The 19,804-nt window shown below is 36.6% G+C and overlaps 1 protein-coding gene across 3 annotated transcripts; it reads right to left on the reverse strand.

Annotated features, from left to right (window-relative positions):
• Nucleotides 1–1,305: 1,305 nt before the first annotated feature.
• LOC109153544 (AP-5 complex subunit mu) lies at nucleotides 1,306–6,653 on the reverse strand. Of its 3 annotated transcripts, XM_019301405.1 has the most exons (9): nucleotides 6,571–6,638; nucleotides 6,335–6,493; nucleotides 5,426–5,734; nucleotides 3,913–4,205; nucleotides 2,955–3,826; nucleotides 2,728–2,784; nucleotides 2,503–2,550; nucleotides 1,485–1,561; nucleotides 1,306–1,398 (listed from the first exon to the last, which is right to left on the reverse strand). In XM_019301405.1, exons 1-8 carry the CDS (start codon nucleotides 6,636–6,638, stop codon nucleotides 1,490–1,492), a joined length of 1,878 nt encoding a protein of 625 aa, XP_019156950.1. In that variant the 3' UTR covers nucleotides 1,306–1,398; nucleotides 1,485–1,489. The 3 variants fall into 3 exon arrangements, with proteins under 3 accessions (XP_019156950.1, XP_019156949.1, XP_019156951.1); XM_019301404.1 differs by having other exon boundaries at nucleotides 1,306–1,561; XM_019301406.1 differs by lacking the exon at nucleotides 1,306–1,398 and having other exon boundaries at nucleotides 1,445–1,561; nucleotides 6,335–6,510; nucleotides 6,571–6,653.
• Between the last annotated feature and the right edge of the window lie 13,151 nt (nucleotides 6,654–19,804).

Below are 19,804 nucleotides of genomic sequence, written 5' to 3' on the forward strand. Positions count from 1 at the left end.
AAATAAAAGAGTAATTTAATACTTATATTTTTTGCATGTATGTTTTGTGAGATTTATAATGAGTTATCAATTGTAAAGATTATTTAACTTGATTAATTAATTTACATAAAATATATTTTGTGAATCACTTATGGAAAAAACAAATTAGAAAATATTTTTTTAAAAATTTCTTTTATGAATCATCTAGTCAATGTAATTTAGAAGTTTCTATTATATGTTATCGTATTTAAATTACTCCAGAAAAAACTTAAAATTGATATAGCTAAAAGAAAAAGTATTTTTAAATATGTGTGATTTATAATGTATTTTTTATTCAAACCATTTTGTCCAATTAATTTGTTATGAATAATTTTTTTCACGTTTTTAAATATTTAAATTTTCACCCCAGTCAAAAATATTTTTAGCTCTGCCTTTTTTGTAAGTTTTGTTTTATAAATTTTTATTAATAATTAATTTATTATTTATTATGATAACAATGTTATTATTTGTAATTTTTTTAATTTTAAATTGTTTATTCGTTTTTATAGACTATAATTATTTACTTATAAGTTCGTGTGAGAGAATTTCAAGGAAACCCGAGTTCGATTTCCTCTAGGCTAGCTCCCAGACTCTCGGATCGAACGGTGATTAGTCGGGTAGATTTAGACCATTAAATGGACAGAGAAAGACCCGGACTACCTCGTGGTTTACACACAAAAAAAAAAAAATATTTACTTATAAATACACTAATGTAGTTATTGATCATCTTACATTTACAAAAACACATAAAAAAAGAATTTCATGGTTATTGACGTGTATATAAAATTTAAAAAAAAAAAAACTTTTAAATCTTATTTCAAGTTATTTAATATTAGTATTTTTTTTTTGTAATTTAAGTTTTAGGCATAATGCTAACAAAGTATGACATTTTTTTTTTCGTAATGCTCCGAACCTATAAAACAATAGGACTGGGCCTGTCCATAACTTCCCCGAATAGCAAATTTTCTTTCTGTTAAAATTTATTATTGAAAAAAAAAAAAAAAAAAAAGAAGTTCGAAACAAACACAATTATTATTGTGTAGATCATGGTCTACACAAGCTGTGTGGTCCATATTTTGTATACTATAAAATAATGTATATTTAGTACACAAATAATGTACTTTTAGTATATTTAAAAATGTACTTTTTATTCAGAAAAAGTGCATTATTTAAATACTAAAAGTACATTATTTTATATAATGTACATTCAAATATTCAATACACAAATAATGTACTTTCTTTTATGTTTCATACTACAACACTACGTGGACCACACAATAGTTTGCCAAACACGTATAAGCTTTTAAAAATTTGCATGTATAGTCATCAGACCCCAAAACAATCCTTTCATGCAGAACACCAAATCCATGACGAAATCACCTGCAGACAGGTTCCCTTTGCATAAAAATGTCATTTTTATAGATTGCTCTTTACATAATAAGATTGCAAGATGCCAGTGGACTCGCCTGAGCTAAGCTTTTGGTGTTGCAACTACGGGACATTTTCCTAACGTGTTCCACAAAATGTAATCACCAGAAGTGACCTGTCAAAACCACATACCAAAGGCAGCAAAATTGAAGCTTAATATTTTCTCGCGCAAGTGAACTGTATGCCCATGCAAAAAGAATAAGCTCTATGGCAGAAACAATAGTGAATCTAATTAGTACATCTCAACAATAGGGCACTGTTTCTCATGTGCGCATTCCACTTCCACAAACTCAAGCATAAAGTATGCACATTCAGGTAGAACAACAAAATGACGAGTGTATTAGAGATCAAAGGAAAAGCAAAGATAGTAGGATGGAGCTAGTATGAAATTTAAGGGTGTGTTTGGTTCGTACATGGGAATCGGAATCAGAATGAGAATCAAATACTTGGTATTTGGTAATGGTAATGGGTTTGGTGAAAGTATTTTGCATGTTTGGTAGTAGGGTGAAATTGGAATGATTACTAATATTGATGTTTGGTTGTGTATGACCCTATAATGGGAATAAAAGTTTTAAAAATACAAAAACAAAAAATCAAGGCAATTGATCCTAATATAATCACATCCAAAGCATCAATATGAACAAAAAAAAAAAAAAAAATCTAAAAGTACTAATTCAAACTTAAAAATTAGATTATAAATAAGATGGAATGATACCCCTTTTAATTAGAGAATGAGATTTTTAATTGAAGGGGTAATCAAATCCCATAGTTGTGTTTTAAAAAGTTGTCAACCAAACACTGACTATGATTTTGATTTCCATTCCTAGTTTGTAAACCCATGAACCAAACACACCCTTAGTCAAAATTTTAAAGCAGATAATAGTTGGCCTTGGAACTAGAGAAATCAATATAATTGAAGATTATAAAGTTGTTAACCAAAGGTCATATTCAGAAGAATAGTCCTTGCAAAAATGGTGATAATCTCAGGCAATGCAGGTTAAAATTTATTGTTGTCTGATGCTGTAGAATCTGAGAACATTAAGCTGAAGTCAATACCTGTGTTGAGAATTCCACAGGTGCTTTGACGGTTGGGAAAATAGTTACCTGTGTATATTACTACACATTTAGAGTTCAGAAAATCATGGAATGTTTATGCTACCAAAGGTTTAAAAAGTGATAAAAGAATGTCAAAATACTGATCCCGCCAAATAATATTGTGATATTCCATCAGAAAAAGGAGGCATCTATTCTTTTAGGCGTGGAATATAAGCAGGTACTTACAGATTTTGGATCAATCGTCATTCCTGATAATGATCCACCCATAATTTTGAAAGAAACCTGCAATCACATTGACAAGAGGTCCAGGATATTTTGTTAATTATCCAGTTAAGAGCGTAGTTAGTTATTTGAAAGATAAAAAAGTAACAAAGGGCAGCTTATTGAAATGCAGGAGTCTATGATAAGAAAAGGTACAGAGCCGTAGTGTTGATGATGGAAAGAGAATGTACTTTAGCATAATCGTATGCCTGCCAGCAAAATGGCTCCTCCAACTCAACTGCTTGAAGATCCTTGCTCATTTTCTCCATTAAGAAATCTTCCACATTTATTGTATTGTTAGTTGAGTCTATTTCACCATCATCTTCATCGTCTGCAGTCCTGTTGCTTTGTGTTTGCCAGGGAGCAAATTTAACGGTTCCAGGAAACGTTGCCTCAACACTCTTCCCTGAAACTCCTCGACCAGTAGTGATAATTTTCCATTCAACTGAGTGCTCAGTAATTGAAACTGTTCCAAGAGAAGGTGTGCCATCAAAAGAAACCACTCTTCTCCTAGGAAAAGGCATAGTAACTGAACAAAAATCCATGGATAGAGGAGCTCTGTAACCTTCCATGAGACACAATTTAAACAAAAATGCACCTTCATTTTCTGAGACCATTGAAAGCTGGTAAAATCCCTTTATTGGGGGCCCAATGCGGCAAAATGCCTGATAACGCATTAATACAAAATTTCCTAAGGGTGGAGAGAACATCAGTGATTGCTTGTCATTGCTGTGCTCTGGAACTTGAGCACAAGGATGAAATGACAATAGTTCTAGACGAGCGGCATCTAACCCAGTTAATGGGAACATAACATCAGGCAACCCTTCCAACTCTGCTCGGCAATTCACTTGGCCTGAAATCTTTATGCTATCTGGAATCTCATCGCGATCATACATTGCAGCATGAACAGTCTCATGAATTGTGAAGAGGATTCTTTGCTTCCCTCTGTAAAGATAAGGCTTCCATGCTGGTTGCCTGATGTCTGTAGGAGGCATATCTGTTGAGGAAAATCCATTGATCTTGATAGAGGAAATATTTGTGTAGTTTAGATCCAGAGGTGTACCTAAGAAAAGCAGGCAAGAATGGTGTTACATGCGGTAGTGTTGGTTTAAAAATATGTGATGAGGAATCACAATAAAAAATACCAACCAAAAGGCATGGCACTACTAATAAAAGACCGAACTGCATCTTTATCAAGGGGCCTCAAACCAATCTTTGGACCATCAGCTGCCATTGCTCCACCAATACCACTGCTGGAAACTGTAGGTGCTGCCGCTGGAGAAGCTACAGGTTTTGCTCTTGCAGAAATACCTGAAATCCCAATACTTCCAGTGAGAGAATCCAATAGTCCTCCCACAGATGGAGATGCGCTTATGACTATTTCAGGTTCTGTTACATCTCCAGTTATAACATCCCCAATCATATGAGCCACCATAAAGGCCCTGTATTAAGGAAGCTTTGCAATTAATATAATGGCAGTCGAACTAGTAAGATAAAATAACAGAATAAGCAAACCCCAATAATAACATTTAATATGGGCTTTACACCTAGTATATCATACTTCACCCTCAAGGATATTGTTAATTCCAGATGGAGAAACACAATATTTTAGTAAATTGTAAAATTTCACTGAAGGATTTTTCCAGGGTAAATTGGCAATTACCCTTCCATGGTTTTGAAAACATGCTGATTATACTCTGTAGTCAAGAGTAGTCTTAACATCCAAGTGGATTTAGAAATGGCGCAAATTACCACAATATAGTTAGTGAAGGGAGAAAAATAACATCAGGCATAATTAACACACCAAAGAATGAGAATAGATTTATTTTTTAGTTCACATTGTTTAACACAATTTCCCCTAAAACCCCTCAGTTGGCTAATTCATGGTTGGCCAGCCATTCACTTAGTCCTCTCTTTAAACAACCATTGCAAACCAAAATTGACAACCCACTTCAAGAAAAAAACCACCAAAAGACAAGCTCCTCAACCTTTCACAATCACCTTGCCACATCCCCATTTCTGCAAATGACAACCACTAGCTAGCAGCTGTAATGGATGCTTCTATTTTCATTGGTTTTCATTTGGGATTTTATTTAATTGGGGAATTCGGAATGATAGTGACTCAATGTAAATGAGGAAGGGGCAGAAGTATTGACAATGGATGATGGCAGAAATGGTGAAGAAGGAAAAAACTTTTTACAAGAACAAGTAATTAGTGGTTTACTTATTTTTTCTATAAGAACATTGAATATTATTGAAAAAAAAAAAAAAAAAAAAAAAAAAAAAAAAAAAAAAAAAAACATAGAAGATAGAATTGATGATGAACCTGGCTCTTTAAATTCAGTATGTTGAGAGGGAAATGGATGTATTATTACTATATCTAGGACAGTATGACATTGATAAGTGCGTGCCAAACCAAATCCAGGGATCCCAATTCCCAACCTATACTGATTCTACTATATGAAAATAAAATCCACTGTCTATAACAAAAGCTAGCCTGTTACAAAAGTGGAAATCTTAAAGTTATGATTAATCCATTAAGGACATGAAGGACAGATGCATGTCAGCTGGTAAGAAGAGAAAACAAGGGAAAGCACAAAAAAGCAGTATATGTCTCTTTCAATTCTTTTTGCATAAATGTATAGCATATAACTTACCATACCCTGTGATGGATGGAAGATCAAGAAGGAGAGAAGATAAATTTTGATCTGCTCCAATAGAATTTCCACAGTCTGCTCTTTTACACATTCTTGAATACACTCTCAGCTGATGTGGTTCAACTAAAGGCAATACAAGGACACAATAATGGCCCTTTATGTGCATAATTAATGGCCAGAAAATATGATTCACACCATCCACTTTGTTAATAATTAGACTTATTATGTGACGCGTAATTGGATCATCAACCCAGGAATCTGATCCTTCAACAGATCGGTTTACCCTTACACCAAATCCACGGGCAGATCCCTCCCTGTGCACATTTAAAAAGGTCATATGGAAAAAGTATGCATAACAAAGAAAAAAAAAAATTTACAATAACAACTAACAACAACCAGATAATACTAAAGTTGCATGAATAGCAGACCTATTAATCAACAACATCCATGACAGTTCAACAAATGCAACTACTAAGATACATAAAGATGGAAAATTAAGTAACTTTGGTTGCTTTCAGATTAAACAAATAAACACATTACACAGCAAATAGATTCATTACCCATATATTACTTGAAGGGAGAATGGAGACCCCTAAACAATACAAATCATATTTGCATCAATCAGAACATTTCATCAAAAGGCACAAAACATTTCATTAGAGCAACTAAAAACATACAAATAATACCATGAAAAGCTTAAGTAATAGCTCTTTGTCAAAGAATGACACCAATAGTCACAGTCTAAAACCAAATACTTACTGCCAAAAACAATCTCCAAAATTGATCTAATCTTCTGCGAAACCTTTATTAGACTACCAGTTCTTCAAAACTAAAGCAACATATTTTTTCAAATAATACAATTTCAGTCGCTTGAAATGCTATAATTTCTTTTCAACATAAAGATGAAAGTTAACCTATTCTTCCGTTCAGTAAATGCCGCTGCTATCTCAGAATCAGTGGGCAGGTAAAGCGACGGAGGCACCGCCGCAGCAGATTTCACACTCTCGTCGCTTAAGTTCTCATTTTCTCGCTGACAGGCAGCTCGCCACCGCTTCTCCACCACCGGAAACCGTCTAACCATTTAAGCCAACTAAGAAGAATCAAATTACAAAAATAATTCTGAAATCCAATCAAATCCGCGGGTGCGTACCTGGAGAAGAGGACGTTATCTTGAGTGCTGATGATCCAGAAAGCTCTGATTCTACAAGAACTGGTCATTTTTCAATATAATTTTATACTTATTTATTTATTTTTAAACAATATTAGGTTAGCTGAATGGTGAATTTGGAAGGAGAAGAAGAAGACCGCTGGAAATGAAGATGTAGAGAGGTTCGCGGATGGCTTGCGGCGGGATCAGAAGACAGGGCCAAAACGGTGCCGTTAGTCTTGTTCAATTTACGCAGTTGTTGTACTATGTAATTGAGGTAATACCAGAAATGATCTTTCAATTAATTTAAAATTAGTGTAGAATTTAGGTTATACTTCAACAACATTTAATTTGAATTGTGAATTGTGATGTTTTTAATTGTAGTGAAGAGATTCAAACTTGCAATAGGTATGGTAGGGAAAAAAAAAAATTAAGATGTTACCTTCTAAGAATGTCATTTTGAAATGACACGTAATTCCTATTTTAGATAATTGTTCTGACATTAGATGTGTAAGGTCGATAAGAATAATAATTCTAAGAAGAATTTTATTATTGAATAATCGAGTTAATTCCAGCAATGGTCCTCCGACTATAGTGATTTTCCAAAATTAGTCCTCGACTTTTAATTTGGACACTTTAGGTCCCTTGACTTTCAATTTCTTTCCAATTGAGGTCCTTTCGTTAGAATACGGTTAATTAGACTTTAAATGAAGGGGTAAACTCGTCCTTTCACCTGCCTATGTATTATTCTTCGTATTTCTCCCTTCGTATTTTGCTGTTATACATTTTAAACATCTCAATAATAGAGGAACGCACACACGAGTAGTCAGCAAATGGGAAACGATGAAGAACATTTTAGGGTTTCGACTAAGATTATCTTCATATATATCGCGTATACAATGGAGAAATACTAAAAATAATACATAGGCAGGTGAAATGATGAGTTTACCCCTTCATTTAAAATTCAATTAACCGTATTCTAACGAAAGGACCTCAATTGGAAAGAAATTGAAAGTCAAGGGACCTAAAGTGTCCAAATTAAAAGTCAAGGACTAATTTTGGAAAATCAATATAGTCGGAGGACCATTGCAGGAATTAACTCTTGAATAATCCAATTTATAAAGTAAGGAAGAGATGTATTTATAAGAATACAAAAAGTTCTAATCAAATGAGAAATGATAAAAGCTAGACTCACAATAATACATGGAGAGTAAGAATGAATTTTAATGTGACTAGAATTTGCCCCCTCAAGCTTAAGGTTTTCCAGAGAGAAATGTGAGTCAATCCCTTAGATCATTGAACCTTGCTGTCGTTAGTGGTTTGGTGAAGATGTATACCAAATTGACTTTTGTAGAGATGTAGTTTACTTGTAGTTCATTTGATGCTACTTTGTCATGAACGAAATGGTAATTTATTTCATCGTGTTTGGTTCTTGCATGAAATACGGGATTTGCACACAAATAGTTAGCACCAAGGTTGTCACACCAAAGTTTTGGTGGTTTTTGCATAGTAAGACCAAGTTCTTTAATTAAAGCAACTAACAATGTTACCTCTATTGAGACATCGGCTATAGATTTGTATTATGCTTTTGTTAATAATCTAGCAATTATCTTTTGTTTGCGGCAAGCGTAGGAAATTAGATTGTTACCAATAAAGACAACAAAATCACTAGTGGACTTACGATCATCAGGACATTCTATCCAATCAAAGTCTGGAAATACATGACTGTCGTTTGAGTCTGATTTCATAAAACGTAGCCTAGTCTAGAGTAGCTTTGACATACTTTAGAACACGCTTTAGGACAACCTAGTGGTCATTGGTTAGAGATTGCATAAACTGACAGAGTTTGTTTACGGCAAAGGAGATATCTGGACATGTGATGGTTAGATATTGAAATGCTCCAACTAATCCGTGGTATTGTGTGGGATTGTCATATGGTTGAGATGAGTTTGTTGCACTTAGCTTGCTGTTGATTAGAATTGGAGTGGAGATTAGTTTTTAGTGTTTCATTCTGGGTCTTTTGAGTATTTCAAGCATGTACTTTCGTTGTGATAGGATCATTGTCCCCTTGCTGTGAACTATCTCGATTCCTAGGAAAAGTTTAGAGGTTCCATATCTCAGATCTTGAAATCTTCAACTAGTCTGCTTGTTATGGAAGCCAAGAGAATTTTGTTGCTATTCATTATTAGTATGTCATCAACATGGACAAGTAAATAAATTTGAGCATTAACAGCATAATAGATAAACAATGATCATGGTTGAAAAATTGTTATGTGTTCCTCGATCGCCTAGGCACTCGTGTATTTTATTTTATTTAAAAAAAAATTGGTGAACTTTTTTTTATTTTATTTTTAAAAAAGTTTTAAAGACTTGATAATTATAGACAATTTAATACTTTAATAGTTTATACTTGTGATAAGTGTCAAAGACACACACTTTTAAGGTTCTTTTAGAGTGAATCATCTTGTGTGCGTGTAACATGCTTGCAATCAATGTCGTTGTCATTACTTTCCGACTTTAGCAACTTAGGGCTAATTCCGAGCGTCCATCCTTGAGAACGATAAATCCGATGTTTATCCTCCCACTATTTTGCTATCTCATGCGTGATAAACATGAGATTAGAAGAGCTCTTAGGCGAGACGAAGGCAAAAAAAAAAAAAAAAAAAAAAAAAAAAAAAAAAAAAAAAAAAAAAAAAAAAAAAAAAACGTTATCAAAAATGGCGTCGTTGCTGGGGATGGCATTAGGTTTTAGCCATTTGTTGCTAATTAGGAATTTGACTTCGTTCATTGTTTGAATGCTTGTTACTTTGTTTTTACTTTTATTTCGTTTTGTTGTGTTTGTTCTAACCCTCATCAACTACTTTTAGTTGTGAGGAGAAAGTTGACTTGTTTTTCTAGGATTGAATGCAAACAAGATCAAAAGGGAACATAGGACTCTTGGCCTTTGAACCCGAAATTAACAAGGCAATCCGAAGAAGAACAACACGAGAACCAATTCCATTGAATGATATGGCTTCTTCAAGTGGAAGAAATCATACACAAGGAGCGGCCCAAGGAGGAAATTCTACTATGCACACACCACCAAACCAACAAGGAGGAACTCCAACTTATGTGAATCAACCACCTATAGGACAAGGAGTAAATGAGGGAAAAAAATCCAATTGAACACGTTGGGAATGAAGACTATTTCGAAGTACCACAAGAAGAGAGGGGAATATCCATTTCGGATTACATGACACCTCGAAAATGTTAATTTCCAAATTCATCCCGCGGTTCTAAGCTTAGTACAGAATAGTCCGTTTGGAGGGACACACTCAGAAGATCCCCACACCCACATCATGCGATTCATTAGAGCTTGTGGAATGTTTCGACAAGGAGGAGTATCCAATGAAATAGTAGGACTGGAGTTGTTTCCTTTTTCTGTTTCAGGTGAGGCATTGCGATGGTTGGACTCGCAAGATGACGATCACTTTAGGTCGTGGGCTCAACTACACAAAGAATTCATGAACGAATTCTTTCCATTAACGAAAACCATGAAAATTCGCAAGCATGTATAAGAGTTCAAACAAGGCTCCTTAGAAAGCCTAGGTGAAGCTTGGAGACGATTCAAGTCACTACGAAGACAGTACCCACCGGACTTACTACATCCATGGGACGTCATCAGTTCGTTCTATGGAGGTCTTACCGATGAAGGGAAGATGCTACTAGACTCATCCTCAAGCGGAGCATTTGTATCATCATCACCGGCGGACGCCGAGGCGTTGATAGAAAGAATCTCATCCAATACTTCATTTTGGTATAACAAAATGGATGCAAGCCCGGGGATGTATGAAGTGAAAGAGAGTGTAGCGAATGAAGCCAAGGTCGAAGCAATTACACAAGAGATCAAGAGATTGCAAACGGTAGTTGAGAAGTTGGAGGCAAAATCTCAACCGTGCATGGCTTTAGCGTTGTATTGCAATGTATGTGGAGGTCCACACGACACCAACACTTGCACATCTACGATTCAAATTAAAGAGGTAGAGGTGCCCAACTATCCGCCACCACAAAAGCCAAATGGGTGGGGAAATGACAATGCAAATTGGAAATTAGGTAATGGTTGGCAAAATCAAGGATACCAAGGGCAACCTCAAGGAAAGAACGTCTATGGAACGGGAATGGAGAGAAGGGTTACCTTTGGCCCAAATTACAACCAAGGGCAACCAAGTACTTCTTACCGACCCCCCGAGAAATCCACAAGGAGAGATGGTGATGCATAGAAGTGAAGCAAAAGATGTGGAAGAACGGTTATCTAAGGCCATTAGTGATTTGAAGAGAGATCAAGGATTCCTGAGACAAGAAGTCTCACAAGAGATTAGGCAAGAGATAGCCGCGGTGAAGCAAGACTATGCTCTTTCGTTGAAGAACATTGAAACCCAAATGTCTCAAATGTTCCGGCTAATGTCCGAAAGACCATGGGGAATATTTCCAAGTAACACCAAAAATAATCCCAAAGAAAGAGTGAATGGCGTGTCCGTTGTGAAACCAATAGAAAGAGAAAAGAAAGATGCAATGGAAAGGGTTTGTGAGAAAGATGAAACCAACACCGTGAAGGTCAACATGCAAGAGATTACCTCTTGTAATCTCTTGGAAAAGAAGGAAGGAAATGAAACCTCTTATGCCCTTAAAGAAAGTGAGAAGGAAATTCCACCATTGAAAGGTAAGGCTCAAACACCTCAAGTTACAAGATTTGAAAATTCACAAGGTTATGACTATGAAGAAGGGGAATATGCTTTCTTGAATACTATTTATCGTGCATGTTTGGTTAATGAGGACTTTGATAGTGATGAGGAGGAAGATTTACCTCAAATTGAGCTTGGTGCCGAGGCAACGGCTATCCTTCATAAAGGATGCCCAAGCAAGCAAGATGATCCCGGTGTTTTCCTAGTGAAATGTAGTATAGGGCATTGTGTTTTTAAGGATGCCTTAGCCGACTTAGGAGCCTCCGTCAACATCATGCCTTCCCTTATCTATGATAAATTGAATTTGCCTTGTATAGCTTCCACACCGCTTGTTGTTTGCTTAGTCGACAGGACTACACGTTATCCCCCGAGGTGTGGTTGCAAACGTGCTTGTCAAAGTTGGAAGAAATCTTGTATCGGTTAATCTCATGGGGTTGGAAGTAAAAACCTTCCAACCCAAGGACTTCGAGGTGCCATTGATCCTAGGACGCCCATTCTTAGCTACTTGCCGTGTCCTAATTGACGTGGGGATGGGCAAGCTTATCTTTAGGATCAATGGGGAGAAATTTGATGAGAACTAAGTTGAGAAGAAAGAAAATGCTTGCTCGGTGGTTACAAAATGAGCCAAGAAGAAGATCAAGCCATGGTGGGAGATCCAGAAAGTGTCTTTGGTACCGAAGTGCCTCAAGACCAACACTTTCGAAGGAGGATGAAGAGAAAGGTAACACGTCTAGCCAACGACGCTAAAGGTGGCGCTTCTTGGGAGGCAACCCAAGGTTTTTACTTTTGTTTTGTTGTTCTTTTTTATTTTTAGTTGTTTGAATAAAGTGCAAATAATGATTGTGACCTTAATTTCTTTGTTTTTTAGGACTTGGAAAAGCTAACTTTTCAGATTAGGAAATTGTGAAGTTGTTAGGATTGGACAAGGAGAGAAAACCCCAAAAGGAAGAGAAGAGGGAGGTCACAACGCCGCGGCAACGTGCGTTGTGCCTCACGTTGTGATATCAACCGAACCACCAACAAAACAGGGGAGTTTGCAACGTCACGTTGTGCCTCACGTTGCTAAGATGAGAAAAAAACCAACATTCCAGAATGTTCAACGTGCGTGGCAACACACGTTGTGGAGGAGGCCGAAATCTCAACGCAAGGAGCAACGCAAGGGCAACGCGCGTTGGAGGAAGGTTGAGAAAAGATGGATTTCCAGAAAGTTCAACGTGACTCACAACGCACGTTGTGAGCCACGTTGCAAATGAGGCCAAAAGGGCAACGCACGTAGCAACGTACGTTGCGGAAGCAGGTTGCGGGAATCCGAGCTTAAAACCCTCAAAACCCCTCATTCTCTCATTCTAATATTCTCCAACGCAATTTTCTCCTCTCCCACGCAAAGGTAGTATTCATTCACCATCTTCCTCTTCCATTCAAGTTTGTAAAATCAAAGGTTCAACCATGTCTTCTTCACAACAAGGTAACCCTCTCAACCCTCAATCTCCATTGATGAAACTTGAGTTTTCTCTATGTAGGATTGAAGATGGTAGATGAGTTTCTTGAGAAGTTTTATGTTTTTAAATTGATTAAATTGCCTAGTTGTGGTGATTATGATGTTTATTTGAGATTAATTTGTGATTATATGACATTGTTGATGGTGTATGAATGCAAGCATGAACCCTATGATTGAATTTGGGGATTTTTTATTTTGAATGGTTATATGTCTTGCATGTTGTGATTAATGGTAGAAAAGTTCAATTAATGTTTGAGTTCATCAAATTTGCATAATGTGAGTGAATGCCACCATTGTTTTGCATGAACCCTTTGAGAATGAATTCTTCCATGAACTAGTTGGAGAAGATGAAGTTGACTTTTTGACTTTTTGAATTGAGCTTGAATTGTTGAACTTGTTGATGGTGTATCAATGTTAGTCATCTTTGTCTCAAGTTTAAAGTGTGGAAAGCGACTAGAATAGGGGAAACTATGCTAAATTTTTGCTAGAATTTTCCATCTTTAAACTTGATTAAGAGGATTTGAATGTAAATTCATCATGCTTGATTATGGTGTGTAGTGTTAATTGCTTAAAATTGTGAGATTGAATCTCTTGCAAACAATTGTAGGAATGTGAATGCGAGTTGATCACGTTAAAATATGATGTGTTTGGCTATCATAAATGTTTGATGGAGAAGTTGCTTTTTTTGTAGGCAGCGCGGACCACACAATTAAGGAGGAAGAGATACCCACACCACGGCCAGTGCAATTACCATATCCGATGTTACCCCATGAATTCCCCAGGGCCGATGATTGGTTAGCCATGCAGGCCCACGTGTACCGACTTCACCAACAGTAGATGGAGCAACTAAAGGAGGTCAAAGAGGAACTGATTTTCCTAGCCCACAAAATGATGCACCTGTTAGCTCATCAACGTGAGGTTATTTACGAACAGCACGACAGGATTGGGGTGTTGCACGGTCATGTTGCTGAGTTGAGGGTGATGTTGGCAAGAGCAGAGGGACAACCTTCAGGAAGAATGTAGCCTTGGATGGCGGCATCATTGGCACAGGCCGCGCATCACAGGAATGACTGAAGTTGCAACGGCACAACACCTCCCTAAGATAGAATAAGGCTTTTGTCCAAACGAGGAGAAAGTGATAATTTTTTTCATAGTGTCATTTGCGCATGTTCTAGACTGTTACGCATGACTATTTTGTTATTTTGTTTTACTTTACTTACTTTTTATGCTTTTCATTTACTATGCTTTTCTTTTTAGTTGCATGAAGCATGCATGTCTTTACTATTGTTTGAGTAGTTGAGTCTCTACTTTAATAATCCCTCTACAATAAGTTTAGGATTAGTTCTTTATATTGCTTTCATTATGAAAAAAAACTGGAAAAAAAATCACAGAAATAATAGGTAGGATTAGTCTTCCCATTCCCTTTTGATTAAGCTAAATGTGTGATGTATTTCTTATACCACTAACCGATTTTGTATGAAGCTTCCTTTGGAACCAAAGGGCAAAGGCGAATGATTTTCAAAAAGTTAAAGGGATTATGCACTATCATTGGTGACAATTCTCTATCCCTTAACTTGTTTTAGCCCTAGTTGTAATTCTAAAGTGTGGAAACCTTGTTTGCTTTTGGCATGTGCTTAATTGGTTTGCTTGTCACAAAGGATTAGTTTTCAAAGTTCACTCAAGTCCCACAAAAATCCTAAAGTGTGCTAAGGGGCAAGCCCTTTTGTTGAGACCTTAACTTCCCTTATCTACCCTTGAGTAGAGAACATCAAGGGCGATGTTCGGTTTAAAGTGTGGAAAGGGAAGCACCTTGTGCTTATTTGTCTCATGTCACTTAATTGATTCCTTGGTGCTTGATTGACGAGTGTTTTTTATTTGGAGTGTATGTCATTGTTCATATTATGTGATGAATGTGAGAGTGATGTGCCCGTCCGAAAATTTTACTCTTGAAATATCCTTTGGAAGCTACCTTCTCTACACCCAAGTGAGAATTTACATAGATAAGCCATCTAGGTTTACATTTGATGCATGCTTGTATGAATTCACCTTCTATCTTGCTTAGACCTTAGTAAACGATCCCTCGAAGTAGGAGTGTGTACTTTCGAACCTTGGAAAGATAATAAAAACAAGGTCGGGAATGAATCTAATTTTGGTAAGGTATGGGGCAAAAGGTGAAGCCTTGTGGAGAGAAGTGAGAAAATTCCCTTATCCCAAAAAGAAGAAAAAATATGAGTGAAAAAGTGGGGGAATGACAATGAGAAAAAGGCAAAGACCAAAAATAAATTGTCACCCCGAGAGATAGAAAAAAAAAAAAAAAAAAAAAAAAAAAAAAAAAAAAAAAGGTAAGCCATCTCGCTAAGATTTGGGGCAATTTCATCACTGTCTTCGAAAAAGCATAGAGCTCTACGTGAAGTCGGTTGTCTCATGGTGATGTCTTAGGAGATGAGAAAAAAGAGAGCAAAAGAGGGAGTCATTGCTTATGTCGGGATCATAAAGACCTCATCGGGTAAAAACATAGAGATCTATGCCGCGGGAAGACGATCCTTGGCATAAGGGTGGAAGGAGGTGAGAACCAACGCTTAAGTCGGGACCACAAAAGGTTTCCCTGGGTTAAAACACGGAGCTCCGTGCCTGAGGAGATTGGACCTTGGCTTAAGGTTGGTGAGAGGCCCACACCAAGCCATTCATTTTAATTTCTTATAAGGGTCCTTGGCAGTATAAGGATGGGTTTGGTTAGTTAGTACACATCGTTCCCACTAGTGTGGCTCGGCTATAGACCTTTACAAGATAAGAGGTGAATACCACTTTGGGATTGCATGCTTGACGTTTGGTGTGAGAGAATACCATTTGTTTTCATTTGCTTTGAAGCTTCCTTAGTATATTCCGTAAGTATTTTAGTAGGGGTGTATCACTAGCTTATTTATCACATAATGTGAGGGACTTCACCCACTTCGGTTGCATAACACTTATCTTGATTGACCAAAGGATGAATTGAGTTGGCATTGAGTATGGTTGGGTGTATCTTTGACACTTATGTGATCTTGGGTTTGATTGAAACTTGATTGGGGACAACCAAGGCTAAAGTGTGGAAACATGTGATAAGTGTCAAAGACACACACTTTTAAGGTCCTTTTAGAGTAAATTCTAGGCTTAAAGTAATCTTTTGTGTAGCAATTATGTGCCAAATAACTATGTTTTATATTATTTTGGAAATTACCACCGCACTTTATGTTTTACAAGTTTTCAGGTAAGTTTCGGGCTTAAATGAGGCGAAGTGGCACAACTGGAAGCAAAGCGGAATAAGGAGACAAGCCAGGGCCAAGCAACGCAGCCACAACGTGCATTGCAGTACACGTTGTGGAAAAGTGGAACAAGGCTAATTTTCCAAAAAGTTCAACGCACCGGACAACGTGCGTTGCGATGGACGTTGGGGAGAATAAGTTCCCGAGCAACGCACGTTGCCCCGACGTTGGAAGGCACGTTGGACTAGCTGCGAAGGGAATTGAAAGAGAAGGCTATTTAAAGTGTTTTTAGATCAGATTTAGGGAGGCTTTTGGAGAGAAACACAATTTTAGAAAGAGAAATAGATAACTTAGCAAGTATATCTAGGAGAAGAACTCTTTGTAGAAGAATTTCTAGAGGGATTGCTTGAAGGAAGAGCTTGACAAACTCCAAATTCAAGGATCTTGCAAGACTTTCTTTCAATTTGTTAATATACTTTTGGTACAATTTCTATTCCTTTCTCATTTCTATTTTGCTTTGCTATGCTTAGATTCATGAATGATTTTGTATTTGATTTGAATATGGTAGGCTAGATTAGCTAGGGTTTGGATTGTGTAAGTGTGTGTTGATGATGCTTACATGACTTATTTCCTAAATTAGGGATTGATTGATGCCATTGCTTCTATGTCTTGTTGTTGAGGATTGACTTGCTTGAATCCTAGGAACTTGATCACCTACTATGGTGTTTGAGGGATTGATCTATGCTAGATCAATCCAAGCTCCTATCCTTAGCATTTCTTAGCTCAAGGAACCCTACGGGGCTTGGCTATGAAAGAGTTGAAGGCAAGGTGTTTGAGGAAAGGTTTAGGTGAATCCTAGACAAAACCTTAGTAGTTGACCGGATTGCACGCTTGCGTTTACGGTTCTCTTTTAGGAAGTGTGGTCAAAAGATTATATGTGATGGTCGTGTAAGGATTTGAGGTGTACTAGAGATAAAACAGGGTGAGTGAGAACCACCCCGAGTGTCGTACTCAAGGAGTGATAACTTGGAAGTGTTGAGAGAGTGTTATGGTAAAGGTATTTGAGTTTGAGGTCCTTGGTTAAGGGGTTGCATTAATAGGTTGTGGTAGACGAATCGAGTAAGGTGAAAGAGAGATACGAGAAGTAAAACAGATGAAAGGAAAACGGGCTCGGATCGTGCTTCGATTGCATTGCGTGGTTGGCCATACTGAAGGTTAAGTGACTCAAGCGGGTCGAAACTCTAGTCAAGAGGGATGGCACTGCTAATGCGTCGCCGATTCGGTCTATACGCCGCTCAAAGGAACTCTGGTTCTCTAAGAGGCATTATAACAAACATCTTGCCTACATCCCTTTCCGGACCTTATCCTCTCGGATCTGAGGGCGGGATTTGCAAGTGTTAAGGCTAGAGTGCATCACAATCTCTTGCCAATGCACTCATCCTAGATCTAATGGGTGAATTGTGAACCTCACACACTAGTCCACACAAAACTCACTTCCAACAAGACAAGTAAGCCAACAACAATCAAGAATCACAAATCACATTACGAATCAAACAAATGCAATCTAAACAACAATCCTTGCCCCTAGAATTTTAGCCAAACATGATAATGAGCAAGATCTAACAAATATGAAATGGATGAACAAGATTTAAACAATGAAGATCAAAGATTAGATTTCACCCAAAATGAAGCTAGATCCCTTCCGATGTTTGTAGAAGACGAAGATCTAAGCCACAAGCTCCCCAAATCTTCAAGCTTCCTTGGAAAACATCTAGATCTTGACTAAAATCCTAGAAAAAGAAAATAAAATCTAACCCTAATCTAAAAACTTCTCTCTCTAAAATTGTTGAATGAAATTGAACTCTCCTCAAATGCTGAATTTTCCATCTTTTATTCGCACTCCTATTCACGCACGACCTCACGCCGTGAGGCCGGCGTGAATAGGGCATATGCCCCTTCCTTTTCTCTTGGTCATCTCATTCCCCATTCACGGCATCCTCACGTCGTGAGGAGGGGCGTGAATGGGAATTAATTCCCATTCCATCCCTCTTCTCATGCGTAGTCCCGGCGTGTTCGGTCCTTGTTCGCTTGCTTGTCTTGACTTTGCTTATTTTCACCTTTTTACCACATTTTCTGTCCATAAATACATGAAAATAAATAAAATATAGTCGGGAAGGTATTTCTGTGTAAGAACGTACTTTTAGGATATATTTTGCTCTAAAAACACGACTTCTAAGTTAAAACTAGTGCACAATCCTTAGAAAAACTACTGGAAACTTAGTATATTTTGAAACTTATCAGTAGTCTAAGTTACGAAAGGGCATAAGCCACTCTCTTGTCAAATGATCTCTTAAGCATCTTCATCCACACTAAGCAATCCAACCCCTACTTGTTTTCTATTTGTTGTTTACTTGTTAGTTTCAATTTTGTGCTTCAACTACAACATTAATCATATTGTGTGCGCGTAACATGCTTGCAATCAATGTCGTTATCATTACTTTCCGACTTTAGCAACTTAGGGCTAATTCCGAGCGGCCATCCTTGAGAACGATAAATCCGAGGTTTATCCTCCCATTATTCGGCTATCTCACACGTGATAAACATGAGATTAGAAGAGATCTTAGGCGAGACGAAAGCAAAAAAAAACAAAAAACAAAAAACAAAAAACAAAAAAAAAACAAAAAAAAACAAAAAAAAAAAACAAAAAAACAAAAAACGTTACCAACTAAAATATTAAATGTTAACCTAAAAACATCTAGGTTTGAATGATTAGGGTTATTTCTCTCAAACCGACGTTGTTTTGAGTGAAATAATCAATTTTTGAAAAAAAAATTAGCTAATTAACCAACTAGGCGCCCGACTGGCTAGATCACTGATTATGGTGATACATTAGGCGATGCTGGTACCTAACGCCTAGGCGCAAATTTTGCAACAATGACAATGATACATTAGTTTTCGATGCTTTGAAACCAATCGAGAGTATACAATCTTGAAGACGTTTGAACCATGTGTAACAATTTCCATTAGGAAATGCAATAATTGTGCAAGTTATGAGGGCCCTTAAATTGCCATTAAGTATGTAAAGGTAACCGTTACAAAGCCTATATTGATGGTTAATAGATACACTATTGGAAGAATGGTTAATAGATACACTATCTCTATTGAACTAGAAAAAAAGTGGGAGACACTCTGTCAAAATATCTACAGCAACTACAAGGCAAACTTAAGGAAGAACAACTATGGCTGGAGGTTAGTTCCTATTTCTTACATATACAATATTACATAAATGTATGTGTTTATATTATGCTTACACCATGCACATTGTGCTTGCTTCAAACCATATAGAGACTTTTATAGTTTGCATACATGAGTAGGAAAATTATGTCAATATACCCTGGTGGTTGCTTCATGTAAACATTCTCACTTAGATAACCATTGAAGAAGACATTGTGAACATCAAGTTATCTAATAGACCAAACACTGAACACCTCGAAAATGAGTTCTGGAATCAATTTTTGAATTTCCAAACACACTTTTAGTATAATTGACTAATAATTATTATGATAACTAAGCTAATAATCTATCTATATTTATATTATTAAAAACAAATTCTTTCTTTCATTCTTGCCCAAACACTTCTTCCCAAACAATAAAAAAAGAAAAATGAAAAAGGAAATGAAATTAACTTATAATAAAATAATAATAATAATAATAATAATAAATAAATAATCTATATCTATATCTATACTATAATTAAAAACAAAATCCTATTTACT

This window comes from Ipomoea nil, unplaced genomic scaffold (assembly GCF_001879475.1).
Source record: "Ipomoea nil cultivar Tokyo-kokei standard unplaced genomic scaffold, Asagao_1.1 scaffold2494, whole genome shotgun sequence".
NCBI lineage: Eukaryota > Viridiplantae > Streptophyta > Magnoliopsida > Solanales > Convolvulaceae > Ipomoea > Ipomoea nil.